General features: G+C 46.0%; 1 protein-coding gene across 1 annotated transcript in view; it reads left to right on the top strand.

The window, feature by feature from the left end:
* Window positions 1-504: 504 nt before the first annotated feature.
* MTMR10 (myotubularin related protein 10) overlaps window positions 505-18,637 on the top strand; it is a gene marked incomplete at both ends in the record, with an annotated part of 38,718 nt that continues 20,585 nt past the window's right edge. The window contains 6 exons of the mRNA XM_080690820.1: window positions 505-564; window positions 684-744; window positions 9,739-9,875; window positions 10,736-10,808; window positions 11,456-11,598; window positions 18,212-18,302. Of these exons, the coding sequence (XP_080546946.1) occupies window positions 505-564; window positions 684-744; window positions 9,739-9,875; window positions 10,736-10,808; window positions 11,456-11,598; window positions 18,212-18,302 (565 nt within the window). The remainder of the gene's footprint in view (window positions 565-683; window positions 745-9,738; window positions 9,876-10,735; window positions 10,809-11,455; window positions 11,599-18,211; window positions 18,303-18,637) is intronic.

The raw sequence follows: 18,637 nt of genomic DNA, 5'->3' as shown, positions 1-18,637 counted from the left end.
CCCGGCCAGCTGACGGGCGCGAGCGCACCGAGGGCCGGGACTCCGCCGGCGGCCGCGCGCTCCCGAGGCCGCTGTCACCGCCCCTCCGTCCGCGCGCCCCCGGGGCCGCCGTGCGCGCTCCCGAGGCCACCGCGATCCCGCGGGCCGCTGTGCGTGCGCGCTCCCGAGGCCACTGCGATCCCGCGGGCCGCCGCGCGCGCTCCCGAGGCCGCTGTCCCCGCCCCTCCATCCGCGCGCCCCCAGGGCCGCCGTGCGCGCTCCCGAGGCCACTACGACCCCGCGGGCCGCCGTGCGCGCGCCCCAAGATGGCGGCCGGGCCGCGCCCGCGCTGAGGGCCCGCGTCGGCGGCGCGCGCTCGCGCTCGGGCCCTTCCGGGGATGGGCGGCGCTGTCCGGCCCGGCCCCCGCTCCTCCCCGTCGCCGCCCGTCAGTCGGCCGGGCCGGGCGGGCCGCAGACTGGGCCTGGGCGGCCGCGCGGAGCTCCAGCGCCAGGCCGCGGCCGGCCATGTTCTCCCTCAAGCCGCCCAGACCCACCTTCAGGTCCTACCTGCTGCCGCCGCCCCAGGTGGGCCGGGGGGAGGCCGGGGGGACGGCGGGAGGCCGGGCGCGGCCCCGAGGGGCCCGCCGGGTGGGCTCCGGGGACGGCGTGGAGGTGTCAAGACTTACTTTGCGAATGCTTTTCAGGCTGAGGGTAAGACCAGCTCGGAACCGAAGATTAAGAAGCTGGAGCCGGTCCTCCTGCCCGGTGAGCGTCCAGGGCCCGGCCCGCGCGCTCCCCTGCCCTGCGGGCCGAGCTTTCCCCACCACAAGTCCAGCCGAGAGCTGGCGAAGGGCAATCGGCGTGCGCGACGTGTAGAGCCCGCGAAGCTGTCAGTGTCGCCGCCTCGCTTTCTTTTGTATTCCGAAGCGTTCTTTGGAAAGAAAGTACATCTTTTAATTGCTGGGGTAGGGAAAGTACTTTCTGCCTTTCAGATCTGTCAGCGGCGTAATGCGTTCATCATTAATAGTCAAATCATTTTAATGTGGTTTGGTAGTTTGAAAAGAAACTTTTATTCCGCCTGTGTCTCTGTAATAATGACAAGGCTCAGTGAGCCTAGTGTTACTTGCTTAGCAATGATTTTTTGAAGTTGTCAGCTGTATTTGCAAATTTGCCTGTTTGCGTTTGAACAGACATTGTTGACATTTGGAGTTGGACAATTCTCTGTTGTAAAGAAGGGGCTGTGCGGAGTTTACCAGCATCCCTGGCCCCTGTCACTACTAGATGTTTGTAGTACCCTTAGCCCCTGCCACCTAGTTTCAACCTAGTTGCCACAACCAAAACGTGTCCAGACATTGCCACATCTGGTGTGTGTGTGTGTGTGTGTGTGTGTGTGTGTGTGTGTGTGTGAGGGGGGGGGGAGAAAACGCGCGCAATTTTTTGAGGAACAAAATCTTTTCCAGGTTGAGAATCACTATTTCAAACAAAATTTAAGCAGGGCATCCCTATAATCCTAGTTTGGGAGGCAGAGACTGGAGGACCTCATATTCAAGGCCAGCCTCAGCAACTTGGTATTGCTGTTTCAAAATAAAAAATAAAATATGGCTGAGGGTGTAGCTTGGAGGATTCAACCTCGGGTTGAATCCCCAGTCACATACACACAAAATAAAATAATACTTTTAGAACCTTAGAGATAAAGAGGGAATGGGGATAGACAGACATTTCGTTTTAGAGTACACGAAAATATTACCTGGTTAGTATTTTGAATTGTGTGATGATTATATAATAATTAGGAAAAGTCAGTTATTTAATACGATTGGGAGAAGTAGCCAGATACTTAGGAAAACCTGTTTTAAGCTTGGATATAATCCAATACCCGTTTATGTGGCTATTAATATTTTAAAATCTTAGTCATTACTTAAAAGCCAAATTTAGGGAAATAATTAGAACTTTGTTGTCATCAAATGAGTATGAAAACTTAAACATTTTAAATATGAAGTAGGAGCATATTAAAAACATCAGTCTTGGGTTCCATATGGCAGATGCGAACTCTTAAGTTTTTTAAACTATGGTGAGAGTTAGTTATAAATATTCTCCCTTCATTCGGCAGCTCTCTTCATGCAAGCAGTGTGTACTGATTAATCCTTCGCGCTTTCTTCCGCGAACAGTGCGGTTACTGAGTGACCCGGCTCGGCTCCCCATTTGTGTGCTCTGTTTTGGTCTTGGTCACTCCAGGCTCTCAGAAGGTAGCAATGGAACAGTGTTCATCTCAAACGAATGCCTGCCAGCCACTGAACTTCGGCTTCCCTGACTTTGGACAGGGCTCTAATTTCCTCCTCCTGGATTCGATACTCTGACATGAATAAGCGATGCAGTTGCAACTACCGACACTAGTGCTTGATGTTTTTCAACTAGCTTTTAAATTTAAGGTGTGCTTGTGAAATATCAGTAATTACTACACATCGATAAGCTTGAACAATCTTTTCATTGATTATCTGTTTTTAAAATTACTGAAAACTTACCTTTCACCTAAAAGTCAGAATTTCCCCAGTTGCTGACTACAAGTGATTTAGGTGTTCTAGAAACATCAGCCAAATCTCTATCCTCTTTGAGTTGCTCTAAGGACCTTTGACCTGTGTCAATGTTTCTGGCATTGAACCTCATGTTACAGTCTGTACATGACTATGTGATAGCTTTGATGCCACTGAGCCATCCTGAATTATAGTGCGTCTCCCTACACCTGGACTAGTCTCAGCTTCGCATCCCGGCCTTCCCATACCATCCTGTCCTCTGGGTTGTGTTCTGTCTGACTGTCCTCTCGTGCTCTCTTTCCCGCTTCGCCTGTCATGTCTCATCTGTGACTACCACTAGAACCTCTGTTGCCTGTTTTTTGACCTGTAGCCTACTATTCCACCCATGAAGACAAGTAGAAGTAAATGAGCAGGGCGTGGTGGCGCACGCTTGTAATCCCTGTGCTTGGGAGGCAGAGACAGGAGGATCGTGCAGGTTCAAAGCCAGCTGTGCTGGCTTAAGAGACCCTGTTTCCAAATAAAAATATAAAAAAAAAGGTGTCTGGGAGTATAGCCCGGAGGTAGAAGGGCTTCCAGGAACCCCAGTACCCCTCCCCCCAAAAAAGTAAATGAAATATTGGTGGTCTAAAGACCTAGACTGAAGTGGCTGGGAAAGTAGCTCAGTGGAGAATGTGTGCTTAGCACATGCAAGACTCTGGATTCAATGCCAGCACCACCAAAAGAGGGGAACGCTGTCAGGGCCTAGGCTGTGAGAGGGCTTTCCCTAGGAGGGATTGAACAGTGTAGTTCTGGCCTTTGTTGCAGTCAGAAATCAGGAGAAAACTTGGCCAAGTCACCTGTGGCTTTACCCAGGCACACAGAACAAGAAGCAATTGTTCAGAGATATAGTATTGCACGCTGTGTTTTGGCACAATGCCTTGGGTCCAAGGATATCCTACTTCAGTTGCCCGAAGTTTGAACTCTTAATTTAATAAGCGGATGAAAATTAGAACACAAAATCAATTGTTTATTTGTGTGCAGTCAATCACTGTGAGCCCTGTTGGAACTTAACAAGGCTAAATTTAAGATGGCCCTCATCTTTTATTAAGTAAGGAAAATTGAAGAAAATGACTAGTGATTTAATTTAGATTGTGGCTTTCCCGATTCATGCAACTCCTTGAGATGGAGATATACCTCATTCAACGAGTGGTCCTGATGTCTAGCGTAGTGCCTGAAACGCGGTAAGCTCTGAGATACTTACTGAGTGTATACCTGACTGACCTCAGACCACCTGCTTCGGTTGTTACCTAAGCCATGCACACACACAGACAGGCCAACACCTGGATTTAGGAGTAAGGAGAAGGACTTTCATTTCATACCAAACATCTCAAGAGAATTGCAGCCACGCCTGTAATTGAAATAAAGTGCTCTGTCAAAGGAGTTCTTCCTTTCATAGGATTTTCCTTCATCGTCCCATCATTACATGAATCTCTTATGATGATCGTATCATATACAAGTAAAATCACTTCACTGTTTTTAGAAAGTAGAATATGAATTTTATTTATTTATTTATTTATTTATTTATTTATTTATTTATTTTGGTGGTACTGGGGTTCCTGGAAGCCCTTCTACCTCCGGGCTACGCTCCCAGACCTATTTTTACTTGAAACAGGGTCTCCTAAGCCAGCGCGCGTGGCTGGCTTCGAACCTGCGCCATCCTCCTGTCTCTGCCTCCCAAGCGTGGGGATTACAAGTGTGCACCACCACGCCCAGCTAGAATATGAATTTTAAAGTGAATGTATGCATGTGTATGGGTATGTGTTTATGTTCCAGCAAGTATGTATCAAGAGCATGGTGTAATATAAGCCAGGCATAATGGCCCACCTCTATAATCCCAGTACTTGAGAAGCTGAGACAGGAGGACTGCAAGTTTGAGACCAGACTATAAACCTAGACCCTGTCTCAAAGTAAAAGGGCTGGGAGTATAGGTCAGTTTTAGAATACTCCTGGGTTCAATTCCCAGGAAACACGCACGCGTGCGCGCGCGCACACACACACACACACACACACACACACACACGCTAGTACATGTGATGTTAGGCTATGCTCACATCTCTTGTTATAGCTGCTGGGCTGGTGGACTGGCTCGGTGAGCCTGTGAACACCTCCCAGCTGCCAGGCTCGGCACAGGAGGGGCAGGTGCTGGAGGGGTGTGCCTGGATCACCGCAGGGCCCCCACGCAGCTCCAAGCAGCCTGTGGACAAGGTAGAAGATGGGGACCTGGATCAGCGCTTCCCAGATTCCAGTCAGGGCCTCATTGTGTTGCCCAGACTGGTCTGTTCTGTTCTTTGATTCCTGGGCTCTGTGCTCCCCACCCCAATCTCACCACTGTGCGTGTAGTACCATTCTGGCTGGGTGAAAGCCTGCCCTGTAGAGGGCAGGAGGCTGAGGAGCTGAGGGTGGCGTCATGCCGCTCCTGTCGCTGTACTTGAGGTCCGGCAGACACAAAGCCATGGGCTGTCATTTTGCTGAGCGCATCCTAGGCATGTTTGGACCCTCTGGGCTGAAATGCCAGGTCTTGGGGAGTGGGCTAATGGATCTTATTCCTTAACAGGTGTAGGTTACAGGCCAACAATTCCTCCCAACACCCTGTTAGGGAAGGTGCCGCTTCCTTTGACAGATGAGAAACCTGAGGTTTGCTGAGGGTCACGCAGCCAGCAGGAGCAGAGGGCTGAGCCGCAGCCCCAGGCTGCACGGCCCTGACTGCACTGGCGATGTAGGCCACAGGTCCACGCTTGGGACTGTTGGGAGGCTGGGCGATAGCCTGGCACATTCTCAGATGAGGTCAGAGCATGGGCCGTCCAGTGGCGGGGGGCTCCCGAGCCGAGGCTGGCAGGGGCCAGGCGTGGGAGCAGGTGGGACTTTGCTCTCTTCTCACCCTGGGGCTGGTCTTTGGGGTCTTCGGGGTGGGAGGGAGAGGAGCTGGCATGTTGTACCCAATGGCATGAGTGCCCCTGCTCGGCAGGTGTCGCGGGCTCATTGCCTGCTGCCTGGCAGAGGGTGAAATGCTGAACAGAAGGCCTGCCCTACGCAGGTGCAGCTCCGTGGGGCAGCGCTTCAGGAGAGGGCACTCAGCTCTGAGAGCTGAGGGAGGCCAGCGAAGCCAGAGAGGTGAGCGCCCGCTGAGCCCGGCCCTGCTCCCAGGCTGTGCCCGCTCAGTTTCCTCCCTTCCCTTTTCTAGTGCTAAGAGCGCTTCCACTGCGGAGATGAAATGTTAGCTCGATAATGAATGTGCTGATTGTCGGTCCTCTGTCATTAGATCAGAAGGCCCGGACCATCTGGGCTTGAACACAGCCACTGTTGCAGAGATGTCTTGTTTACTTTTCACTATGTCGTGGTTTGCACGTTTACATACGGTTCTTGCTTCTGCCTTACCATAAGTCTTATTTCCTCAGGTGGCTTGCGAATCCCTTGAAGACAGAAAGACTGCCTTTTGGTTGTCTTCTGTGATGCTGAGGATAGGCTTTGAAGACCATTGTAGGCTGACTTGTGTGGTATTTGAACTCACACACAACGTAGCTGACTGGATCATCTCAGCATTAGGTCTTCTCCTACCTGAAGCTCCTTGAGGTGTGAGAGCACTCCGCCCCGCAGAGCCCGCCTCACTCACGCCGCCTCCACCCCAGGCTACCCGGCTGGTGCGCCTCAGATCACTCGCTCCTCGGCGGGGAAAGTTCACGTGCCTTGACTCTGCCATTTGCCAGCACTGTACCTCGTGCCTTGATTCCTGATTCTGATGCCAGCTTCTCTCAGCCTGGCCCCAGCCCCTCACCATGCCTGTCCCTATTTAGGCCTCTGCTACTGGGGGCACGCATCCTCTACCACCCTCTCACCCTCCTCCTCTCTCCCTTCAAGGTTTCATCCTGGGCTCAGCCCGCACTGTGCCTTCCTCCCGCCCCACTGGGCAGCCTTTCTGGATGTGGCACCTGATATGCTTTTTGGGATTGTGTGTGACCAGCGGAATCAGACTGTCAGTACCCGGACAGAACCCCACGCTTCGTCCTCCATGTCAGCTCAGCTCACTGTAATATCTTACAGGCCACTTTAATTCCTGAGTTTTTCTAACGCTAAGATGGCTGACTTGTCCCAGTGTGCCTGGACCCATTCTGTCTTAGAGCTGAAAAGCCCACATCTAGTGAAGCCCTTCTGTCCCAGGCAGACTGGAGTCATTGGTCATCCTGTTTCAAGCCATGCCTTAAATCATGCTTTAGGCCTGTACACATCCACTGTGTACTGTGTGCCTTGTCTTAAGCTATTTTCCAAACTAAAATTTATGGGAAATTTGTATTTGTACTTATTAAATGTGGATTGACTTTTAAGTTGTTGTAAATGTTGTGAAAGGTGATATGACGTGATTTTTTTATTTTTAGTCTTCAGGTTGCTATTCCTTTGGAGATCTATTCTCCCCCTCCCCACCCCAGTTTTCTTTATTGATGGAAGGGTCTTGAGAAAACAAACTTTTCTGATTTCTTCTCAGGCCATGGTAGAAACTCTTGGCTCTCATCTAGACAGTTTTTCTGGGATGCTTTTTGCTTACCTCCACAGGTAAGCAAGGCACAAGATACAAGCCGATTTCCTGCTTCCTGTACCTTCCGTGAGGCCTCTCTGTGGCTTCCCAGGGGTGTGTTGGGAGGCGCTTGGCAGTGTGAACAGGTCCACTGTGACAGGTGGTACTGAGCAGGGCGCACAAGAGATGAGCCCAGTGGGGGCTCAGGAGCCAGGGCCAGCTGTCCCTAGCACGCCCCTGCACCATAGAAAAAGAGCAGAACAGTCTCCATGAAAACTCTACTCCCCTGGAATCTTAAAGGTTTTATCATGCATTTCATTTTATGATTTCTTCCTCCCTTATTTATTTATTCTACTTCTGAGCTACACTCTCAGCCCTTTTTATTTTAAAACAGGATCACACTAGGTTGCTGAGAGTCTCACTAAATTACTGAGTCTGGCCTTGGATTTGTGCTTCTCCTGTCTCAGCCCTCCAAGTACTGGGATTACAGGTGTGTACCACCACACCTGACCTGATTTAAAATGCAGGAAGCGATTGCTTTGTGTCTTCTCTTTCTTCCCTAGCTGGCAGATAGTACATGGCAGTAGCTTACGGCAGCTCTTATTCCTACTTTGTAAGTTATAAGCAGATAGCTGTTGTGTGAGCAGACAACACTGCCTCCTGAGCTTGACATTTCACATGTGCATCAGTACGAGGACCAGCTGCCTCGAGCTGTGCTGTGGTGACTGTGTGCCTGGCAGTGAAGTGGTGCGGCCGCAAGGGCCTGCCGTGATCCCTGCAGCCCTGCTCTTACCACCTCTGCACCTCTTCTCCAACCTGAAAGCTGGTGGTGTGCTATGACTCCTGAAACGTTTATGTACTTAAGAGTCTAACATACATAAGAAGTGTCTATGAATCAGCTGGCATGGTGGTGCTGGACTTTCTAGTTGGAAGAATTAGGACAGTTTTGAGAAGCTCCCATTGCGAGAGCCTCCCACTGCTCTGTGCACGTGTAGGCGAGCCGAGGTCGCTCTGTGTGTGCTTTTTTCCTACATGTACTTCTACTTGAACAGTCTTTAACTTCCTGCTCATTTGGCCATATTGGATTACTGATTTCTATTCTGTTTGGGGTAACTTTGTGATAAACCAGAGGTACTGTAGTGATTTTATTAATTTATTCAACACTTTTTTTTTTTTTTTTGAGGTACTGGCGATGGATTCCAGGGGCAGTCGACTTCCAAGCTATACCCCATCCCAATTTTTTATTCTTTATTTTGAAATAGGGTCTCAGTGAGTTGCAAAGGGCCTCACTAAATAGCTGAGGCTGTCCGCGAACTGCGATCCTCCTGTCTCAGCCTCCCGAATGCTGGGATTACCAGCATGCACCACCACGCCCGGCTTCAACATTTACTTTTAACAAGTACCTTCCATGTACTCTACTGTTCTATTCACTAAAACGAAAACGTCGGTATCAAATAAGAATTATTCCATTTTTCTACTCCCTCTGAGGCATTAATCATGAACGTGAGGTAGACATTAAATATATGTATATGAAATCCTAGTTGTGATGAGTGCTATAGTCACAAGCATATGATGCTACAAAGACGGTATTTACTCTAGGCAGGAAGATATTTTTAAGGCTTTCTTAACATGGCAATTAAGCTAAAAGAAAGAATATTCCAAGAAATGGAATCGTGTTCCACAGCGACCCCATGGATACAGCAGTGATGTGTATGCGGGATTCTTAGAAGGTGCTTGGAGCGGTGAGGCAGCTGAGGCCGCGGCCTATGGGGCCGTGAGCCTGTGTTCAGAGGGAAATTTCCTCAAGCACCTGAACCAGACATTTGACATGAACGTATTTGAATTTAATCTTTAAGTGTTAGACTTGGGAATTTCTAAGGACTTTGAATAAAAGTTATTCTTGTAACTCACATTTATTAAAATTTTTGTTAAAGGACTGTTTTGAGATGTTTCATGGTTCATGAATTGGTATGTATTTGGGGATTGTCAGCAACGGCTTCTGTGCCTCACTGTTAAAGGTTTTTAATGGTAAAAATGGGCAGAGCAGATCAGTACCCTAACTTTTTTTTTAATCATTGAGCATGGAGACTGGTGGCTTAAAAATGATTCTGGGTCTAATTGAGTTTTAGATCTTGAAATGAAGGTTTAATGATGACCAGGCTTTAAATAAATTATATAAAATTATTCTTTTTGAAATCATATTATAACTGTTGTTTTGGTCTTTTAACGTAAACCATATGTTAAGGTTTTATTGCTTACAAAGTTATAATTTAATTGTAGAGGAAACTTGATCAGGTTTTATGGAATATATTTTTACATAAATAAAGCTAAATACTGTTTCTCATATCTTACAAAAAGGATCAAAGATAAGTCTAAAGAGATGTCATCACATGTTAATAAACCATCACTATTCTGTGAAGTCATATCCTGCAGGAGAGGGTGCAGCTGATTTCAGAATGCCTCTAACACAACGACAAGTGCTGGAGTAGCAGGGAGCGGATCCAGATGTGGGGCAGCGCAGAGCCCAGAGCGTCCGCCACACGCGGAGAGCGCTGCCTCCTGCTGTCCTGGCGGGAGGCTGCTGCCCTGGGCGTGCCCAGCACCTGTCCTCCCTCCTCCTAGCTCACACAGGTCTGCTGGCATTTGGCGGTGGAATATTAACTCACTTTGTGATTTTTCTTTAAGGAGAGATTGTTGTAAATGAAGTTAACTTTGTGAGAAAATGCATTGCAACGGACACGAGTCAGTACGATCTGTGGGGGAAGCTGATCTGCAGTAACTTCAAAATCTCCTTCATTACGGACGACCCGATGCCATTACAAGTATGCTTTATTTGTACACTATTTAACTGTGTCAAGGGTTTCAACTCTAAGCAAAACATATTGTCATATAAACCCCAGGTATGAGAAATTAAACTAGGTTATCAGTATGTGATTAATGTGGTGTCGGGAATATATCCTATTAAAGTTCAAAATAAAGAGTTGTGTTTCATCCGGGCGTGGTGGCGCACGCTTGTAATCCCCGCACTTGGGAGGCTGAGACAGGAGGATCATGCATGTTTGAAGCCAGCCTCAGCTACTGAGTGAGGCTCTCGGCAACTTAGTAAGACCCTGTTTCCAAATAAAATATAAAAATAGGTCTGGGAGTATAGCCCGGAGGTAGAAAGCCTCTGGGTTCTACCCCAGTACCACCAAAAAAAAAAAAGAGTTGTGTTTCTAGTAGGCTTTCTTTTCTAAAAATATAATAATCTCTTCTCTACAGTCTCCATTGCAAAAATGTGATGACCTAGGAGCCTATATTTCTTTATTATTTTATTGGCAGTTTATCTAGAACCAGACATACAAATACTTATTTATTAAATGATTGATCATACTACATCTTTTGGATATTACAGTATTATTGTGGCACACAATTTAACTTAATTTTCATTTTTAAAATTAGTGTGGGGAGAGAGGGGGGAGAACGTGAATACAGCATACATTTCCTTCTCTCTACCCCTGCTTAACTACAGAAGTGTGTCTTCAAAGAGTATATCCTTTGGAATGGTCCTACCTACATAGGCAAAAGCTTTTTGTGCTTTTTAAAGTTAGTAGTTTCTCATCATATATAATAGTAAGGTTTGTATTATCAGTGTGAAGTTATTCAGAAAAAAATTAAACATGAACAAAACTTTTTATTTCAGAAATTCCGTTACAGAAACCTCCTTCTTGGAGAACATGACGTCCCATTAACATGCATTGAGCAGATTGTCACAGGTACGTCCTGGCTTACATGTATCCCCTCAGAAAGTTGAAGCGGGGCATAATAGTACAGCGCCTGCTGCCCCAGCCACTCAGGAGGGCCACTTGAACCTAGGAGTTAGGGGGCTAGCCGGGCAGCATAGAAGACCTCATGCCAAAAAAAAGTCGCTAAAAATTTATTCCACTCTGGAAGTATTCCGTGGGTCCCAAAAATATTAAGTGAAAGAGAAAGAGGCCAAGAAATCATTTTAAAATGGAGATTTGGAAGCCAGGCGTGGTGGCGCACGCTTGTAATCCCAGCTCTTGGGAGGCTGAGACAGGAGGATCGCACAGGATCGAAGCCAGCCTCAGCTAGTTAGTGAGGCTCTCAGCAACCTAGTGAGACCCTGTTTCCAAATAAAAAATGTAAAATAGGTTTGGGAGTATAGCCCGGAGGTAGAAAGCCCCTGGATTCCACCCCCAGTACCACCACCACCAACAACAACAACAAAAATCCATCCCTCGGAATTCTGGGGATTATAGACAGATGTGAAGGTTCCAGAAGAGCGGTATGCAAGTGAAAGCTACCTAACGTCTGATGATTTTCATGAAAGGTTTGTTAATGTGTGGAAGAGTGAATAACAACAACAAACTTTTCCATATTTTCTTTCTTTCTTCTTTAGTAAATGACCACAAGAGGAAGCAGAAAATCCTAGGCCCCAACCAGAAACTGAAATTTAATCCAACAGAGTTAATTATTTACTGCAAAGATTTCAGAATTGTCAGATTTCGCTTTGATGAATCAGGTCCTGAAAGTGCCAAAAAGGTAATAACATTATGTTTTCTCAAGTTGTAGGCTCTGTGCTGCATTTACCAATTTTAGTTCTGTGTAGAAGTCTTCCTTTTGCAATTGCTTGGATTTTTTCTTTTTCTTTTTCTTTCTTTTTTTTTTTTTTTTTTTACAGAAAGTTAGCATAGCTTCTTAAGTCAAAGCCAAAAATTATTTCCTTATTTTAATTTGGGTCTACTTTTAAAGTATTCCTTTTTTTTCTTTTTTTTTTTTTGTCTGTTCCTAAAATATTCAAGATTCACATATGGAAATTAGCCTATCTTTTCCATTACTAACTAGTTTATTTTTTGGTTAAAAAGGTTGAAAAGTTGAAGATGTTCTGTAATTGCGGTTTGGCAAAACTTTTAATTCAGTACCACAGAACCTTACCAACAAGCTGAAACCTAAACTTAGGTTACATAGTATTAGGTAATGTTTAGTTATAGGAGAGGCCCAGTGACTCTTAGTGGTTATAGAAACCTTAATGAATTGATTTGAGTGATACTTGACAGGGCAACTCAAATCTAGGCACTTTTTGATTGGCTTATTTCTCTCCTACCTTCTGAGGAATGTTTATTACCAACTGTGGAATAAAATTCAAGGGCAGAAATCTCCACTTCTTTGGTTCCATGTTTTGTCTTTGGCAGAGAATGGGGTTGGTAGACCTAATGCCTCTCTGATTCAGTGTGATGCAGAAAATAGAGTGGGATTTCCAGGGGGAAAAAGCCCCCACATGTTGGGAATAGAGCAAAAGTGTCTAAACGGACTAGGAATTTGCTGTTTCTCAGGACTGAAGTGGTCTTTGTGCCACCAAGGGCATATCAGTTTCCCACAGTCAGTAGACAAATAGGAATAAAATTCCTGTCAATAACCAATGAGGCTGTCAAAGATTTTAAGTCAGCTATCTTCATAGAGTTTGGTGAAGAGGTGGTACAATTGTTTTTTTTTTACAATTGGGACCAATAGTTTCTTTACAAGAAACAAATCTCTGGAAAGACATGACCACTGGGACTGTCCAGCAGAGCGATAGCAGGTCTGGGGCTGCAAGTTCTCAGCCCCAGACCTGCGTGACCGTCTTGTGGCATGCCTCACTGATAACTTTCAAGACCCCGTTCAGCCGTTCCATTCTGCTGTTGGCGATTTGGGGTCTCAAAATTGATGCACCTGTTCTTATATGGAAAGGCTTTAGAACTGATTAGGTAATGCAGTTTACATAAAATCTTTAGCCAAGTTACTTTCTCAGACTTAAATTTATACTTGGTGCCAGGCGTGGTGGCACCCGCTTATAGTCCTAATACTTGAAAGGCTAAAACAGGAGGATCACTGGATCAAAGCCAGCCTCAGCAGCTTACTGAAGCTCTCAGCAACTTAATAAGACCCTGTTTCCAAATAAATAAAATAACATAGGTCTGGGGGCATAGCCTGGAGGTAGAAGGCCCCTGGGTTCTATCCCCCTTACCATACACACACACACAAAATTTATACTTGCAATTTCATTGACCACAGCAGCAGGAATCTTCTTATGAGAATGCTAACTTGAAGATGTATAGTGTCTTAAGAACAGGGACACAGCAGGACCAACCTGTGGATTGTCAGGAGAGGATACTGTGAGAAATGGATACAGTGCTTCAGTACTCTCTCAGAAAGTTTAAATCTCTCCTGTGTTTACTGTATTCTTCAGATGACAGACAATATTCTAGTAAATGGAAATCATAATTGTTTGACTTAGTTCTTGAGCCTTCTAGAATATTTGGTCATTTTTGACCTGTGGGGCAGTGCCCTAAATTTTACAGATTAGAAGAGTATAAAATGCAGTTTCTTTTCATAAAGAGTTTCGGTTTAGTTCAGAAGATAGTCAGAAGCAGTGAACATTTAGCCCGCCCAGCGTGCAGCGTGGGTTCGCATGGGCTGGGCAGCTTCTGAAGGAGGGACCCGGGAGCGCTGGAGGATGGATGGCTCACTCCCTGTACTTGTCCCGCTGCCGCGAAAGACTGGCGGAGCCCCCTTGAGCTGCGCACACAGAAAGCTGCCCGCCACCCGGCTGTCCCAGGACCACGTTTCTGATAGATGGTTTCCCCGGTGTCTTATAAAAAGCAGGTTGCCTCAGACCTGAAAGAAATAATCTCCTTTGTGTTTTATACAGGCACAGGCGGGGACATGAAAATATAATTAAGAGAATTTTTTTCTCTGATTTACATGTTTTCAAACACAAAGTTAGGTCGTATGTGGCAACCAAAGCTTGGTGACTTTGTGAGTCAAACCCAGAAATTCTGGTGTATTCTTTTAAGTAACAGTTTTTATTTGAATTGGGTAGTAATTCAGAAGCTACGGCTAAGTTTTCCATCCTGGAACCTTTGAATGGTAAATTTTCTCTGAATAACATTTTTATTTTATAAGCTGTGTAAAAGTCGTCAGATGTATATTTTGAGTTCTCTGGGTAAACTATTGATTTATTTTGAAATACTGAAGGAATATATGGTTTTGTTTGAAATAAAACTTAGCTGGGCATGGTGGTGCACACATGTGATCCGTGTATTGGGGAAGCTGAGACAGACGAGGGTGCAGGTTTGAAGCCATCCTCAGCAGCATATTATTATTGTGAGACTCAGCAACTACTGGGACTGTGTTTCAGAATGAAAATAGAAAGGGCTGACAGTGTAGTTAAGGGGAGAACGTCCATGGCTTCAGTCTTCAGAACCAAAAATTAGAGAAATAGAACTCTTGAACTCAAAATTGGTTCACATTTTGTTAAATGTTGCTCTAAACCCTCTGGCTGTCTAGCTGGCTTTCTTTAATTGTATTATGACTAAACTAGGTTATTTTGTGGTCTGTGTCAGTTATATTCATCCTCCTCCTCCTTGGGCTGTCACAGGAGTATAAATGAAACTTAGGAAAAGGTCTTTATAGAGAAAGAAGGAATTTGATGATACAGAAGTGGACCTCTCACCGCATTGCAACTTTGAATTGCCATTTATTAAAAAAAAAAATCTGCTCAAAGCAGAGGGGCAAAAAAAGATTATCTGTGATGGTTTACAAAATTTTAAATAAATAGACAGTAAGCTCAATACATTCCCTTTATCTCCAGCTTGTTTTCTGGTTGGTTGGAGGTGCTTTCTAGAAGTTGTTTGAGCTCGCCCAGTTAAAGAACAGGTGGCCTCTATGTGGACGGCCACCTTTGCCTGGAATCTGAGGCTCCTCGGAGGCTTCAGAACAGAGAATTTGGGGAGCGCAGCTTTGCTTGTCAGTGTGATGAAACCTGAGTGTCTTCCAAGATGTGAGCTGCTCCGCTGCTGCGCCCCCACCTGGTCTTAGAAAAGAAACCATTGACTGGGGCCTGGAATTTCTTTAAAAGGAATACTTACAGAAATGAGAATAATTTTACATGGAAATGAGACCTTTTTTTTAAGTTTTTCAGACACTGAGGAATGGAAGCGAGGATTTGTTCATAAGATTTGTGTGTCTGAAAAAGTACGACGGAAAGGGTGCCTGGCTTCTCTTCTCCAGGACCCAGGACGGCATGGATGGTGTCCAGAAGCTCGGGCTTCTGTCTCCGTTGTTTGTGTGCCCAGCAGTCCCACTTAGTTTATGCAGAAACAAATTATGCACACTTCTAAATACGCCACTGCACAACACAGATTTCATTCACTACCCACCCGCCCGAGCAAATCGGCCGTCATCAGTCATTAAATTGAGTTTGTTTCACAGTTTTTAAGTCTTCTTTAAACGTAGATGCTATTAGATACATTCATTTGTTTTGTTTCCTAACCTAATATGATGCTATTATATTTATTTATTTATTTATTTATTTATTTATTTATTTATTTATTTGGTGGGACTGGGGTTCCTGAAAGCCCTTCTACCTCTGGGCTACACTCCCAGACCTATTTTATACTTTTTATTTTTGAAAACAGGGTCTCTTAAGCCAGTGCGGCTGGCTTCGAATCTGCGCGATCCTCCTGTCTCCACCTCCCAAGCGCGGGGATGACAAGCGTGCACCACCACGCCCGGCTATTTATTTATCTTTTTTTAGGAATAGGCTATGTTGGGGTTTGCTTTGCAAATAGACTTTGTTTTCTTTTTTGTCTTTTCTGAGTGGCCCCCAGAGATATGCGTCTTCGTCAGTGATGTGTGCACTTCTTTGGTGTGAACAGTCTGTGCCCGCTTCCTGCTGCCTCAGAGAAGGCAGTATTCTAGCATTATCGGCCATGAGCATTTTCACATAGGTTGGTGACTCACGGCGTCCGCTAGTGTTCTTAGTGCAGCCGCCGTCAGACACGGTGCACTGAGGGACGCTGCAGGATTCAGACGCTTCAGGTCTTGCCTGTGCCGGGGGGCCTTCTGAGGCTTCTCAGTTTCCAGCCTGCTTCCCTCTTTGCTCTCAGTATCACTTCTTGTCTCCCTTCCCCGCTCTACTTTTTTCTCCCTTGGCAATTATCTTAATGTACTGCTGCCCATGTTTGTCTCGTTGGTGTCTGTCTTCCCCGCTTAGTGAGACCACAGACTTGTGTCTGTTTTGTTCATTGCAACCCCAGGATGTAGCACGTGCTAGAAGCTCAGTCAGTGTTTGTTGAATGACTAAGAAATGTGCCATCTACCATAAAGGAATTGAATTTAATGGTAGACGCATTAAAAGAAAACATCTATGTGGTACTTTTTATCCACATTCATAACTATTATGTAAATACCTTGAATACACAGCTCACAGGCATAGGTAACAAGCGATACTTTACTGTTGGAACTGTCACGATTTCTGAGATGACAGAGGGGCTTGTGGAATAAATCCTGTGGAGCTGGCTGTGTGTAGGAAGGCTTGGGAGGAGAGTTGTGCTGAACAGACATGGCCGCTTCCAAGGAAGCCTGCTCTCCTGGGAGCAGAGAAGGCTTCACCAGGAACGGGCCTGGCCAGGCGCTGCCTAGAGCCGGGTCAGATGGAGCATGTGCACACGTGTTTTTCTGTGACCACAGACTCCTGAGGGGAGTCTGGGGCGGGAAGAGGTGTTTGGTGAGCAATGCTAGTTTTGTGAAGAACATGGAGGTCGAATTCCTCGTGCCGGCACCTGGGAACCACAGCCGACAGTCCAAGACATCAGCCAGAGGGCGTCTCTAGAGGAGAGCTCCAGGCTTCTGCCGTTCGAGAATGCCGAGAGGCCGCAGGGGGCCGTGACGGGGTATGACTTAAGGTTTTGGCAGAGAGGGTCAGACGTGGCCGGTGTGCAGAGGAGTCAGAAGTGGGGAGGGCTTGATCGAGGCGCAGATTTTAGCCATTTTCGCCTAGAAATGCTGACAGGAGGACGACCGAGCGGATTAGGAATGGGGATGTGGGTGACCGTCTTCTACATCTTGTAAGTGGACTCTCATAGAGTGCTCCCTAAGTAGGCATTGAGGAATTGGGGTGTGCATGTTTTAGGAAGCTGCTTTTTCTTTTTTCCTTTTGGCCAAAACTAGTGATGAATTCTGATCCCTTGGTTGTATATTTTAGTTTAGTAAGATAGGAATGTTCCTCCTGTAGAAGACTTTAGAGTTGAAGCAACAAGGACACTACTGCTGCTTAGTGGGTTGGCATGAGCTCGCCCCAGACACAGACTGTACACCTAACCCCTCGCTCCCCTGCTCGCTGCTGCTGCAAGCGTATCCTTCTGACTGCTTACCGTCTAGGTGCTGCTTGGCCTCGGTAAGTCAGGGCTTCCTCTGCGCCTGCCTTGCACAGTCTTACTCTGCTTCTTTAGTCTTTTCTCATTTGATGGCGTCTGCTCTCAAGGTCTTGGCCAGGCTTCTACGCGGAGCACCAGCCTTCGCTCTGTCCAACAGCAGTTGAGGGTAGTAGTTAACAACATATTTCTTCATAATGAGTTCCTCTGAAGGCATTTAATGCTTACCACATACCATCAGCATTAAACCTGCTGACCCTTGCAGCAACCTAGGTATTATGTTCATTTCACAGATGAGCAAACTGAGGCTGGGCGAGAGGAACTGGCTTCACACGAGACAAGTAGCAGTGATGGGTAGAGCGAGGACTGGGGCCTTGGTCTGTTTGACCAGGAAGCCTGTATTTTTTCCACTATAGGGCACAGTCTCAAGCCATTTTTGTAAATACAGTGTTTTGAGGTACTTCCCAGAGCCACCTACATATTTTGGGGTTTATGCTAATTTAAAGTTTTTGTGATTGTGGCTTCTTTACTAGCTTATGTTTTTTTGATCCATGAAGTGTAAACATTAAAATGCCATGCCATACATTAAGCCTTAAAGTTCCAGCAGGTCGAAACTTTTGTGTTGTTTTGTCTTGAATGGATATGTTGTCGCTGCCTTTTTGAAAAATGCTTCTTTAGCTTCAAGTTCTATATATTGGAATATAATTTTTCTCCAGTTGGAATTAAACTCAGGAAGTCCATAATAAACCCGTGCCATGTACCAACTGGAGATGAAGCCGTGTCTGGGGCACAAGGATGCCTGAGAGGGCCAGGGCTCTTTCACAGCGGAGGTCAGGAGAGAGCCCGGGAGGCCGCCTCAAGGTGGCATTTCCGGTCACGCCAGGCGCGTTAGGGACAGGCCGCGTTGTGCATTTCGCTAACCAACTGTGTTAATCCAATTCTAAATGTAGAATTCTTCCTAGGTATGCCTTGCAATAGCTCATTATTCCCAGCCAACAGACCTCCAGCTACTCTTTGCATTTGAATATGTTGGGAAAAAATACCACAATCCAGGTAAATATGAAAATATTAAATATTATGACTTTACATGTGTAAATTTTATTCTTATGTTTGTCAGAAGTCTTCAGGTATATGATCTTTAGTGGCTGTAGAATTATTAACTTCATGACTGTTAGAAAATTAAGCACTTTATCCCAAAAGAGCTAATATTTGTCAGATATTTTTCTTAAAAGCAACCAAAAAGAATCCATAACTAGCTGTAAATAGAAGCTTATAGGAGTCATGTCAAATATTTTACCTTCAGTCACTGGCTTGTCTATCCCCTACCCTTTTTAATTGGTAGTTTGAGTTAAAAACAGGCTTATCTTTTAGGTAAACTGGTATGAAAC

Source organism: Muscardinus avellanarius (assembly GCF_963383645.1).
Source record: "Muscardinus avellanarius genome assembly, chromosome: 3".
NCBI classification, from domain to species: Eukaryota; Metazoa; Chordata; class Mammalia; order Rodentia; family Gliridae; genus Muscardinus; species Muscardinus avellanarius.
This window is presented reverse-complemented; position numbering and strand designations above follow the sequence as displayed.